Raw genomic sequence first — 13,498 nt, forward strand, 5'->3', positions numbered from 1 at the left:
TTTGAAGCGTTTGATTGACCAATCAGGGTAAAAGGAGTAAAAATTTCTTTAACTTGATTGGTCAATCAAACGCTTCAAAGCATCCTCTCTTTGACCGCCTTTTGACAGCCTTTAACGAACCCATAGAGAGAAAAGAAGTTGACCATCTCTAATAATTTTATCCGTGACCTTAACAATTCTATGAGCGCCGTCTATAGATGACATGTGTACTTCAGTCACGAATATGTAGAATGAAAACAAAAGTGTCAAACCATTTTCAAATATTTATGTATATATATATCAATCGTTCAGAGAAATCGAAATAATACAATTTGCACGTAAAATGGCTGAGAATGAATTTGTATCCGATAGTGACGAGTGTCTTGTTACAGAAGCTATCAATTTAGATATCGAGGAGGTACTTGTATGTGTATATTTGACACAACAGCAGTTATCTATGCAATAAGTTTGATACATAGTGTAAAACACTTTACACTGTACAAATACTTGTAATCTTATCGAGTGAATTTTTGTTATTTACATTCTTATTTGATATTATATATTTGATTAATATTGTGAGTGCACCGCGTTTTTTTTTTATTATAACAAATAATAATATTAAATTTATTATAATATATAAATGAGATATAAATATAATTTACTTCGATATTATTTTAGCTCCTGATAATAATTTTGTACCGGTTTTTTAGTTAGATAATATGGAATATGCTATACCAGCTGTGGAAGAATTACCCACCTTAGAAAGTATACTGATGGAACCTGATTATGAATCACCATCGGAAACAGATGACGATGTTGGTATACCATTAGGAGAGAAACTTGGTAGCAGTGAGACAACCAGCATTGGCAGTCATTTATCATTAAATTCATTAAATAAATCTTCTAAAACCTCTCAGAAAGCATTCTCGGGTGTCATATTAAGACATGTTATACTCAAAGGAATAACATCACAAATTGTATCAGCCAATGTAAGCAATTATTCTTTTCATTATGCAAAAAATATTACAGGACTCATATTTTTTCAAATTAAAAATGTTTAAGTTATTACATGCCATTGAGATACATGTAATAATTAAATATCTTGCATAAGGCAGTCATCATTCTTTAATATGATTTATATTATTCAGGAAAGAGTCAATGCTGGTTTAGCTAGTGCGGTTGCAGCTGGAGGAAACATGTTGGTGATTGGTACTAGCCATGGTCTAATATTGGGTTTTGACTCTTCCCAAACGTTACGATGGTGCGATCAAGAAGCGAGAAATCAAGGTTCCGTTTCTGCTCTTTGCTTCAATTATGAAGGCAGCAGAGTGCTAGCTGGTTTTGTCAGAGGACATATTTTAATGTTAGATAGTAGTAATGGAAAAGTTTTAAGAATTCTCACTGATGTGCATCCACTTGACACTGCTGTGTTGCATGTTAAGGTATATTCCATAACATTAGTGTATGCATATATATTATGTATCGCTTCTTTAATTTTTTTGTCTAATTGACAGTTTAAAAATACCCGTTTTAGTTTACAGATTCACCAAAAATAGCTCTATGTAGCGATAGCGGTGGCTCAGTATTTGAATTGAATTTTACTAGAGTGATGGGTGTAAGAGGTTGCGACAGTAGATGTTTGTTTAGCGGTTCTAAAGGAGAAGTATGCACTCTGGAGCCCTTGTTATTGAATCATCTGCCGTCGCATCCATTGAAAAATTATACATTAGTAGCAATGGCAACATTATCAAAGGTTAACGGATTAACAATTTTGCAACAGATTTGAAAATACAAATCAATTATAAATATGTATATATATTTATCTTATTTTGCAGGTAATTGTAGTTTGCATAAGACCGCGAATGCGCGTTGTATTGAGTCATTCGTTAACCGGTGCCCCAACAGCACCTCCACAACTATCTTGGCAACTAGTTGTCATACAGACAGCTGATGGGTCTCGTGTGATCGACCCAGTATTGGCACTTGCAAGAGACAATGTGGTGCATTTTTACCAAGTATATTGCCATATTATTTAACAATTATGTTATTTTGTTTTTATTAGGAATTACCGAATTAAAAAGAATATTATCTATCGATAAGGTATACAGTGAAATTGGTTCGCGAGTAAAGTTATCACCTCTTCGGAGAATGACGCTGCCGTATATGATAACCAATTTGAGATGGTTAAATCCGCGATCTCTCATAGTACTGGACAATCAAGAAAAGTTGCATTTGTTGGACGTAAGAGCACAAGATAATTTAGAAACGTTGGATATGAGTCGCGTTGGTATATCTTATGCTTCTAGTCATTTTAAAGGATTGTCTACCGGCGGAAATGTTTCCAAGGTATGCATGCTAATGAGATGACAAAAAAATATATATATAACTTCTTGCTGTCTTAAGTATCATATAAATGAAATATGCATGATCTCTCTTTTAGGCAATGGCATTAGCTGGCGAACGGGCGTGTTACAATACTGTTATAGTCTTTGGTACACAGTTACTGTTATTAGGTACAAAGAGTTTACATGTGATTTGTATAAGAACATGGACAGAAAGATTGCAACATTTAATTATGCAGGTCAGTTTAAGAAAGCTATGAAAAACATTCTTTCAACTTTGAATAAATTATTTTCTTATATTCCAGAAACGTTTTCCCGAAGCTTTAGCATTGGGTCTCTCCTTTTATCAAGACAAAGGCAAAGCAGTTATTGGCCTTCGTGGTTCTAAACAACGTCGCAAACAAATAGCACGCGATAAAGTTTGCGAAGTGTTGATCCAATATATGGAGGAGTTAAATCAATGTTTAATGGACGAAAACACGGATTATGATACAATAGTACTCACTTGTGTCGATTATTGCATTCAGTTGGAGAATTTAGATTTGCTGTTTGGAAAATTATGGGACATAGTTTTTGAGTCGGAAGGGCTAAAAACGAGTTACTTGCACGCTCTCGAGGCTCCTCTACTAGATGGAAGTCTTCAATCGAAATTACCACCATTGATCGCTCAACAATTAGTGGCTCTTTATGATCAAGAAGACAAAGTAGAATCACTAGAGTCAATCATAGTTTTGCTCAATGTGGATTGCTTAGATATTCACCAAGTGAGTTCAACATTTATGACTGTATTCAGTTGTGAGAAATTGGGACAGCACTTTTAATTATATGTAAAAAAAACTTTCTTATATGATTAAAAAACAATTACATTTCCGCCTGTGTAGGTAACGACAATCTGTCGTCAGCGAGGGCTTTGGGAAGCGCTCATCTATCTTCAGACAACAGCACTGGGAGATTTTACAGCTCCCATTCATCAGTTGGTGCCGGTACTTCAAAATTTATTGCGCGACCCAATAACAGCCCCTTCTCGAGACTGCATAAAACTCGGCAATGCCATTTTGGTTTATACCAGTTGTTGTCTTGCTGGCCGTGGATTTCCCAAGGATGAGCTTCCTGAAGGCGTACCGCAGAAGGCGAAAGCGGACATATTGAGAGCCCTGCTCTCTCAACATTCCAGTCTCGCGAACGATACAGAGAGGCAATATCCATACCTGAGAACGTTACTGCAATTTGACGCGAAGGGCTTTCTCGATGTTGTAGCCATCGCGTTTCAGGAGCCAGAATTCACCTCCGAAATGGGCCTTCGACAACGACAAAGACTCATAGACATTTTATTGAGCATTGTTATGCCAAATACACCGCTTACTCCAAAGAATATTGATTACATCACAACTGAACAACAATTCATGGTTCTTATGTTTGTGGCAAATGAAGTGTCGGAAAATACTGTCATATTAGAGTCTAGTACATTGAAGAAGATGATAGATATATTGTGCATCGATTCGCACGTGGAATTTCGCACGTCGAAAGATTTTAAGACTGAGAGAGAGAACGCCATATTGGAATTACTACATTCTAAGAAATTGTGCAACATTTCTGACCACACTTTATTAAATTTAGCAAATAGAGCGAGTTTGTAAGTATCTATCATGTTTTAATACGATCACATGATCTATAACTTTCTCAATGTGTTTTATTTTCAATGTTCGATTATTTATATAGTTATATGATATCTTTGTGTTGCAGTATAAGAGTCGCAGAGTTATTATACAGTGCGCGAGAGGATTGGATAGCAGTATGCAAATGTATGATCTTGGATGCTTCTAGGCATTATGATATATGGCCCTGGCTCGAGAATTTGCCGATCGCTTCATTGGACCAAGTTGTATCGATTCACGCTTCGACTCTCGTGACGATTAATGCCAGTCAATTCGCTACGATCATCGCGACGCGGCTGCAAAACAAAATTAATGTGATATTGCAAAGTCTTGACAACAATTTAAATTTAGAATATAAGCTGTTAGAAGCATTGTATCAAATTACGCAATATAAGGAGGAAGATGTTTCTCTAGAATTAACGACTGAACACTTGGAGAGATATTTGGCGTTAATGTGTGAATTGGAACCGAAATGCGTAGTCGCTCATTTGCGCGGGCCGCATGGCTGTAGATTGGACGAGGCGTTAAAGATTGTTCAAAGATGGAATTGCAAGGACGCGGAGGCGGTGATGTTGGAGAAATTGGGAAATTATCAGGACGCGTTTAATCTTCTGTTGAAGGAATTTAAAAATCAACTGGAGATGTATCGACTGGATGAAGCTTCGGAAAGCGAGACGGTACACGCTGCTGCGCAGCTCGCGGGAATATGTCGAAGATCGGCGGGCAATCTGGACTGGATGCCCCTCGTAGAAACTGCGTTTCGGTCGCATTCGGAAAATAATAAACAAAAGATGGATAAATTGAGCAGTAAATTGTTGAGATTAATTCTAGAATCTTTGAGCGGTACATCGATACTCTCAAACATATTGGAGCAAATCTTGAGAAATCCATTAGCGACGAGCGGAACGATGGGCGATATACGACAATTACTGTCCGGAGTCCTTATTCAGTCGCGATACGAACAAATCTTGGTCGAAACTACCGCGCGATTAGTGAGCTTGGAACTTCACAAGGCTTTGGAAAAATCCTTGAGGTACCGATAATTCAAAAATTAAAACGAGAGTATGTAATATATGTAGTATGATATATTAGTTTATAATAGAGTACGAGAGCTCATAAAGTTTCACAATGAATCAAACTGAAAATAATAGATATTCTAGAGATTTTCTTACTATAATGGACCAATAATAAAAAGTAGGAGGGGTGTTTTTTGTTTAAGTTAAGCGACAGAAAGAAAATGGAAAAACAATGCGATTCTGCCCGCTTAGAAAGATTTATAATGAAACAAAAAAACAAATTTCCATGCCGCATATACTAGTTTAATAACAATATAATAATTTTTTTATTGCTCAGGGACGCCGGTAGAGCATGCGGCACTGTTTCTGTAACTTGCCCTGTATGCAGACAACTGTTGTCACATTGTTCCGATCATGCAGTGGTATTCAGCTGTGGTCACGGATATCATTCAGCATGTTTGGGCGAACCTAAATCGTGTTACAAGTGCTTGAATGTAAAAGGATGGGCACCTGTCGCCACCAACTTTGCCATTCCGGCGTCTCCGCCTCCGGTTAGTAACACATCTTTATATTTTTTGGATATTTTTTTCATTATTTCGTTACGCCTGCTTTTTTTTACAGAGGAAAAAACAGCTTCTTCCGCCAGAATTCCTACGTCATAGAGACCTCACGTTAAGACTAGCACCGTCCTGTCCTACCCCCGACCTCGAGGGCATCTTTTAATCTAGTCTTTGACTATATATAATGAGAGAACGACGATCGCATTTGTGAGCGGTATGTAGTATCTTTAAGATACCACAAAAATATATGAATGTGTACATTATACACGCGCTACGTATATTGGATCTGATTATACTATAATCATTCAGTCTGCGATATCTTGTATAGTATCAATAAGAGAGATTATTAAGATTCATTTCTTGAAATTTTATTTGTTTAATGCGCGCTGATGTTTCTATACACGACACACAGTTATGCCAAATATACAAATTATATTATTAAAGTACAAAATATTTATTACGGTTGCATTTATATCGTATCGTATTTAATCTTTTGTGTTATAATGCTATTATATACTCTGAGTTATGTAGTTTCTACAATCGATATCGGAATGTCTGACTTGCGTTTGGTTTTAATAATGAAAACCGGTTTCCTAGGTGCATTATCCATTAATACGTGATACGGATCCATAGGTTCATTGTCTAATAATTCACCGGTAAGGAGTTTCGTGACAATTGCAAAAACATCCAATTTCGAACACTCGGATTTGTCGATGGGCGATATTTCGACGGTAGAAATGTACGCGTCTATAGTGGATTCTAACTTGATGAGGAATGGAATTAACTTTGATATAGCTAAATAATTTTGTAACTGCAAATTAAGCAAAAAGATGTATGATGATTGTGTAATTTCGTTTAGAAAGAAAGTTTCTATATAGGCGCGTATAGTATATATTTCACAAGTTTTTCTTATATAACATACTAAAAATACATTAAATCTTAAAAGCATTTATTATAAATACGTGCCTTATCGTCGCATCTTTCTAGATTGCTTAACAAATCTTCAATTTCATTTAGCAAGGCGTAACATTTTGCGAGATGCTCACGATCGTATCCACTTTCGTAAATGTGCAATGATTCTCTTGTTAAGGATTTCTCTTTCTTTATCCTTTCAAGGAGCAACGACAACGGTATTCCCGATAGGGTGCGACTAGCCATTCGAATTTTGGAACATTTTTCACAGATCTGTATAATATTAATATATCAATATTATATTAATTAAAATTATAATATATAATTAGCAATATAATATATATACAATTTGTTTTATATAAATTAATTATAATATTAATATATATAAAACAAATGTAAAAGTAAATTATAGAGAAGTATATACCTTACCTGTTTATTAGCGGAAATCCATAAACCGGTAATCCCATTTATAAATTTTTTAAGGTCATTACTTGCAGTGTAATTCTCGGATAAATATAATAACGAGTGGAGTTTATCAGCCACATTGCACGATAGTTTACCGAACCATTCGAGCTTGTCGCGAAATCTAAGATCAATATCCGAATTGTAACTTTCCGTCTTTAGAAGATTCACCTACATTTTAAAATGTGATATCATTTTTGTCCGATAATTGATGTAACAATTCGAATTAAAAAAAAAATGAAACATTTTATATGTATATATTCCGATATTTATACATGAAATTATTAATTTACATTTTTTTCGAGAATTTGCACAAGTTCGCGAATCGAGACAATGTTGGTCGCCATAGTAATATTCATAAAAAAAAATTTGATCTATATATATCTCCTCTTGTCGAACTTTTTGTTAAACAAATGTATTCCATAGCCAACTCGACACCCGATAGTCTTCTTATTCCATAGGATAAATATATTCAGTTGTTTTTTCTTTATTTTTTTGTTACCAGCTTATGTATATATATAATATAAACGACGTTTTCTTTATACATGTAAATACATACATAAATCTAGCATTGGTTTGCTTGTGTAGATCACTTTATATAACGTCACGCGTTAATTTCGTCGATATACATTTTTTTGTTTGGCTAATGTCTTTTGTTCGGATAATGATGTAATGAGGTATCATAGGAATTTAATTGGAAATTGACTCTCCTTCTCGTATGTCGCTTAAAAAATTAACTTATGACTTTATAACTTTTACTGTTAATAGTGTAATTTCTTAATATTACAAGCGTTCCCGCACTTATCATAAGTAATGTACATATTGTTACATACTCGATAGTATTAATTGTCGTAACACTAAATATCATTTATTTAATTATACACAGCTTATCTTAATAATCGCAGTAGAAACACTTAAAAACATGTTTAAACTCGCACTTGCTGACAAATATATGTGCTAATTAATTGTAATTTATATAGTAAAAGAAATAGCGCGCGCGATATATTGCCATCAGAAACGCCGATTGCTATCTGCTCATCATTTTGTTTCAAAGCGCTACTATAATGAAATCAATCATCATAGTTATTTCATAAAATGATTATCTCCCTTAACGTCGTTTTTAATAGGGGTGGGAGGGGGGAGCGAGCAGAGAAAGGGAGTATCTTTATCAAAAAGATAGGGCAGGACGGATTATTACATATATAATTAAAAAAATGTATTCTAAATATTTTGTATATTTCAAAAAGAAAATCAAAGAAAATTGATTTTACGACTTAAATTTCACATATTCTAAAATTTAAAGTGACTATAACTTTTTTCGACATTGCAACAAAGTTTTATCAACATATTTATTGCCGATAAAACTTTTATGCTATTTTGTCATGAGAAGTATAATAGAAAGGAAGAAATTTTTATATATGGATTCTCTAGAATATAATCTAACAAAAAACTTTTCATTTAATAAATATCAGTATATGTATATAAATTACACATATATGTGTAATTTGAAATTTCATCAATTTAGATTAATTTAGATAACAATTGTTGCTACTCAGTTCTTACATCATCTATTTGTCCTAAAAAATAACTGCATGACTCTATGATAAGCTGTATTAAATAATATACAATCAAGTTCATCAATTTACGTTCAATTTATATTCACACTGGCATGTAAGGTTTTCACTCTTCAAAATCTCATTTAGTTGAATTTAATGATGAATATGTATCTTAAAATTACAATTAGTTATTCGCACGTATTTAGGATTAGAAAAAAATTAGAGTTTTCTATAATATTTCACGTTGAACACAAATTGGTACAATTGGCGATACTCATCTCCCATAGATTGCTTCTTATAATAGAAGCGTGTGTACCAAACTTATGCAGCAGAAGCAAAAAATGCCACGAGTCTCAGGAACATGTATTATGTTTCTTGAAACGTGAATGTGAATCATTATCTTCAATATGTCAATATATATATCAACTAAAACCCGATAATTCACTGTTGAAATTCGATTCAACAGTTTATTTCCAATCTCATGATGAAAAATTATATTTAGCAAGTAAAAATCAATGTTACACAGGCTATTACACTGATTCTCTGAATTGTCCACATAGAGTCTAAAATCTTTTACCATTGCCTACACTCACGTCCATCACTGATGTCGCGAGCACGAGCGATATCTATAGATATCTATGAGAAGAATATCTATAATGCGGCGGTCTTCCGTAATTGTTTCCGTGTCGCGGTCGCACATAAGTCGTGTTATAATAATGTCTTCGATGATAACCATTAACTCGATTCCAGGATTTGTTGTTTTGGTTGTTGTGGTTGTTGTGATATTCTTGGAATGAATTATAGTTTGCGTTAGATCTATCATTGTATGATCGACGGCTCGAGTGATCCTTGACTTTCTTTACGCGACCCCTATCCATTTCTTCGTCATCCGCATTAAAATGACGTTTACGTTCTTCCCGTCTATCATTATCGACATCACGATCGAGCTGCGTTCTATTACCATTCCAGTTGGTTACTAAAAATTCACAAATTTATGACTGTTGACCTTTTAATATTTAAATTTTATTATTTTACAATTAAATTTTGTTACCATGCTTACCAGAAGTACTACCATATCCACGATGCGACATCTTTAATAAGTGTGAAACTGTATCCGAGCGATTGGTACCGTTAAAATCTCGCACAGCTGCGGCACTCGGTGTTGTATTACTTTGATTTAACTTGGCATCTTCCCTGGAATAGATGTATTGGAATTTTTCTCTATATTACATTATTTCTCTCATTATATTAGTCTTCATGTAAGTAGATTTACCCGTTATCAGTAACCGTCCATCCATTGGATCCGGTGAGTGTGGAAGAAAATGTGTCCTTGGAAGCTTGCCAACTCTTAATGCCGCTACTCGTAGCCTTTGTAGGCACATTCTCTTCATGTCCGTTTTTAGTTCTGCCAGCAGATTGGCGCCACGTATCCTTGTCACGTTGTTCCGACTGACCGTTTGTTTCTATTCTTCCATTTTGATGTTTTAATAAACTTATTCGGCCATTACTATTATTAGATTCATTTTGCGTTTTCGTACATTGTACAATTGTAGCTTGAGGTGTCATTGTCGATATGCCATTACTTTTAGAGTTGGTAGAGTTGGTCTTCTGTGCTTCTTTAGAATTTGAGGTGGTTTTTAATCCATCTTTCGCAGCGACACACTTTGACATACCATTTGTGATATTGATTCGGGACACAGTATTATTTGACATTTGATTTTTCAGAGTCCCTATCCCAGTGGAAGGACAACTGTCTTCCTCTTCACTGGAAGTAGGATCTACGTCATAGGGTACTAAACTGTTACCATTTAAAACTTTCCCATTTTTAATATGCATCACTAATCTTGGCTGCGACTTGTCTTGCATTTTCTGCGATGATTGTATATTGACGGTGTCGTTAGACTTTTCTAGAGGAAGATTTAATTCTACGCCGTTTCTCTGCGGCGGCAACTGCGGACCGATCAATGTTCGAGATTTGCTCGATTCATCATTGTTTGACGATTCGCTCTCATTCGCGGAGCATTCTGCAGATGTCGATGCTTTTAACGCGATAGATTTATTTATTATAGTATTGGATAGTGGCGTAGTCGACACGATATTCTTCACAGATGTCGTACCGTTCACTTTTGCCGTTGATGGCGAATTCTGATTGTAATTTTCCATCTCGAAGATCATAATGTACGCATTTGTACTTAACACATTATTAAGGCTTATTGGACGAACGCAACAGTCGTCGAAGGAATAATATTGACCGCTCGATATTTGTGTGATCGCCGTATAATGGCCACAATTTACAGAGGGGCCCATGTGCGTCACCATCGACATGAGTTTGTAGGTAAGCGGTCTGGGAGATTCTCCCGGTTCTCTCCACAAGTACGGGCCCATATCTATAGTTTGTTTAAAACCAATGTGTCTAGATATTTTTCCTCCTAAAACGCTAAATCGCTTCAATTGTACACACAATACTTTTGGCGGGCGTTCCAACGTAAATTGTTTAGTGGCAGGAACTCTTCTCTTACAAGCTTCACATTTATAATCATTGTTATCCAATTGTTCTCTACTGAAGTAACTATTTAACGCTTCGTCCAATGTATTCGCCTTACGGATATCCACGAGCAAATCCTGTTTTAAAATTTGTATAAATATTTTCAAACATCATATACAAGAATCCCTGTACTTTTACAATGCTTTATATAAGAATTATATACAGGATGTTCGGAAATTCAACCGACAAATTTTCAGAGATTGTCGGGGGCACCATAAGAATCATTTTTTGCAAATGAACCTGGAGCCGGAAACGTGTCATTACATCGCTACGGCATACGGAGTGTTCGAAAGAGTCGGGACCTCGAAATATCACAAAAAATAGAAGTTTTACAAAAAATTGTTTCAAACAAAAGTTGTAGGGTGTAAAAAGGTCTGTTTACTGGCGCCATGTGTTTGACTTTGGATGGCGTCGCCAAGGTCACGACAAGGCCACCTTGAAGGTTCATTTGCAAAAAATGATTCTTATGGTGCCCCCGACAATCTCTGAAAATTTGTCGGTTGAATTTCCAAACACCCTGTATATCGTCTTACCTGAAAATGTTGAAATGTGGTAGATACATGTTGACATTGCAGGCACTTTACTTCAGTACGTATATAACCGCCAAATATTTGATTGATTGGTGTCGTTTCCTTAGAATAGCTATCCAATTTAGTCGCTTTATGCCTAGTTAAATACGTACGTTCCATTCCTTCCAATAAATAACGTAAAAATTCATGAGCATCTTCTTGTTGTCCAGGCACCATAGTTCGGCAAATGACTGAAAATGTTATTTCTGTTATAACATCTATCTTATATCTATGCGCATACTTGGCTAGATAATTGTAAGGGAAATACTTACGCTTTAATTTATTAAATATATAAAATGGCTTGATCGCACCCCCAGATTTCTGATGAGTAAATTGCAGAGTCTTGGCCACCGCACATGTAAGGCATTCTCCATTTCCATCTAAAATTATCCTATTATCAAAACACCATACTATGCCATTATAACTTTATATTACATTTTCCATGTAAAGCATGGAATATAAGTAAAATAACATACTAGGACAAAGTGGAAAAATTTACCATTTTGTTCCATCTTGGAATTATGATGCGGATCCGATAATAACCAGTTGACAAGAGCCGGAACATGAAATAACGCTTGAAGAGTACTATTCAGGTAACATGTATTCCCGATATTGTACATGCCTGCTCCGACTGGGAACGTGCCTTTCCACCCCAGCTGAACTTTTTTAGGAGAATATAAAGTGACAGCTGGTTCTGGCAAAACTGGTCTTTTATTCGCATCATTCTTTTTTTTATAACTTGTGCCATCCTTGACTTTGCTCTCTTCTAAATTATCTGATAAATTGAGAAAAATGTTGCAATTGGCTTGCACCTGATTCGCTGCTTGATAATCCTTTAATTCTTCGTAACGGATCTCCGTTTGCATAATTCGAGAAGCGTTGCCGACTAATTCAATCGACAGATCGTCTGTAGTTTTAGACGAACTGCTGTTCAAAGCGCAGTGGAGTCTAGCCGCAATAGGATCGCAGACGCTGACTGCAGGCATTTTAATGTATCGTTTGAAAATTTCCCCCTTATTTATTAATCACACAGACACACCTATAAAAAGATATTAAACGTGAAATATAATTTTGGGTATCGGCAGCTCTATTACACTATACATTAATGAAACAAATTAGAAAGAAACCTTGTACAACATAATCCAAATTTCACATTTACATTTGAAATAAAACGAAGCTGTTACATATGCGAGTAAAAATTTTGCAGCAAAAGGATTAAATAAAAGACTAATATATAGAGAATAAAGTATAATCCAACAATTATCAAACATATTTATGTGCAATGTATAATGGTAAAAAAATTGATTACGCTACAAATGAAAGTTCTATTCATAATCGCGCGTATTCAAGGAACATAGCTACTAATAAGGATCACATGCGGCAGATAACGCGTGAAATAAATCGTTGTTTATACCTACCCTCGGCGATATATGGATGCTCGAATAATTACTATCGTCGAGAGAAATGCCGACAGGGATCCGACGTTGATCCCCTTCGAATTCCGACGACGGAATCGCTATCGATTCATCACACATACGATAACGCGCGTTTACTCGTCTCCAACGCGGTTACCGGAGTCCCCCCCGTCACGAGCGGATTTCCCGCGTGCGGCCGTTTATTATATCCCGTACTTAAATTTTACACGTCCTCACGTCGCGCGAAACGATACCCTCTTTGATATCCGAGCGAACCGACGCGCCGATCATCACATATCGATCGTACTTGACGATTTTACGCTCGCTCGTGTCGGACACGCGGGAACGGGAGACGACATACTCACGTACACCGCGATCGCGACAGCCATTTGCATTCGCTATCCGAAGAACGGCTTCCCTCGCGAGCGGCGCTCGCTTTACTGCACCTGCACCTACACTCTACACCGATAGGACGCGTGAGTGCGCG

The 13,498-nt window shown here is 35.8% G+C and overlaps 3 protein-coding genes across 4 annotated transcripts; 1 reads left to right on the forward strand and 2 right to left on the reverse strand.

Moving 5' to 3' along the window:
- The first annotated feature begins 182 nt into the window (after window positions 1-182).
- Vps8 (vacuolar protein sorting 8) lies at window positions 183-7,169 on the forward strand. 2 transcript variants are annotated; one of them, XM_083104980.1, is made up of 12 exons: window positions 183-397; window positions 690-968; window positions 1,128-1,421; window positions 1,514-1,732; window positions 1,815-1,994; window positions 2,080-2,325; window positions 2,420-2,560; window positions 2,627-3,085; window positions 3,203-3,954; window positions 4,065-5,009; window positions 5,330-5,543; window positions 5,614-7,169. In XM_083104980.1, the coding sequence occupies exons 1-12, from the start codon at window positions 323-325 to the stop codon at window positions 5,713-5,715; spliced, it is 3,906 nt and encodes a 1,301-aa protein (XP_082961106.1). In that variant the 5' UTR covers window positions 183-322; the 3' UTR covers window positions 5,716-7,169. The 2 variants fall into 2 exon arrangements, with proteins under 2 accessions (XP_082961106.1, XP_082961107.1); XM_083104981.1 differs by lacking the exons at window positions 183-397; window positions 690-968 and having other exon boundaries at window positions 1,331-1,421; window positions 1,521-1,732.
- Window positions 5,896-7,377, reverse strand: LOC145974917 (uncharacterized). The gene is made up of 4 exons (XM_083104995.1): window positions 7,220-7,377; window positions 6,894-7,097; window positions 6,519-6,737; window positions 5,896-6,363 (listed from the first exon to the last, which is right to left on the reverse strand). Exons 1-4 carry the CDS (start codon window positions 7,283-7,285, stop codon window positions 6,076-6,078), a joined length of 777 nt encoding a protein of 258 aa, XP_082961121.1. The 5' UTR covers window positions 7,286-7,377; the 3' UTR covers window positions 5,896-6,075.
- A 20-nt stretch (window positions 7,378-7,397) lies between these two features.
- On the reverse strand, window positions 7,398-13,422 carry Scny (ubiquitin specific peptidase 36). Its single transcript, XM_083104982.1, has 7 exons — window positions 13,015-13,422; window positions 12,096-12,635; window positions 11,869-11,976; window positions 11,561-11,787; window positions 9,756-11,104; window positions 9,543-9,676; window positions 7,398-9,458 (listed from the first exon to the last, which is right to left on the reverse strand). Exons 2-7 carry the CDS (start codon window positions 12,580-12,582, stop codon window positions 9,109-9,111), a joined length of 2,655 nt encoding a protein of 884 aa, XP_082961108.1. The 5' UTR covers window positions 12,583-12,635; window positions 13,015-13,422; the 3' UTR covers window positions 7,398-9,108.
- Window positions 13,423-13,498: the final 76 nt, after the last annotated feature.

This window comes from Camponotus vicinus, unplaced genomic scaffold (genome assembly GCF_025532165.1).
Source record: "Camponotus vicinus isolate PSW18456_S1 unplaced genomic scaffold, iyCamVici1.0 SCAF_7, whole genome shotgun sequence".
Lineage (NCBI taxonomy): Eukaryota > Metazoa > Arthropoda > Insecta > Hymenoptera > Formicidae > Camponotus > Camponotus vicinus.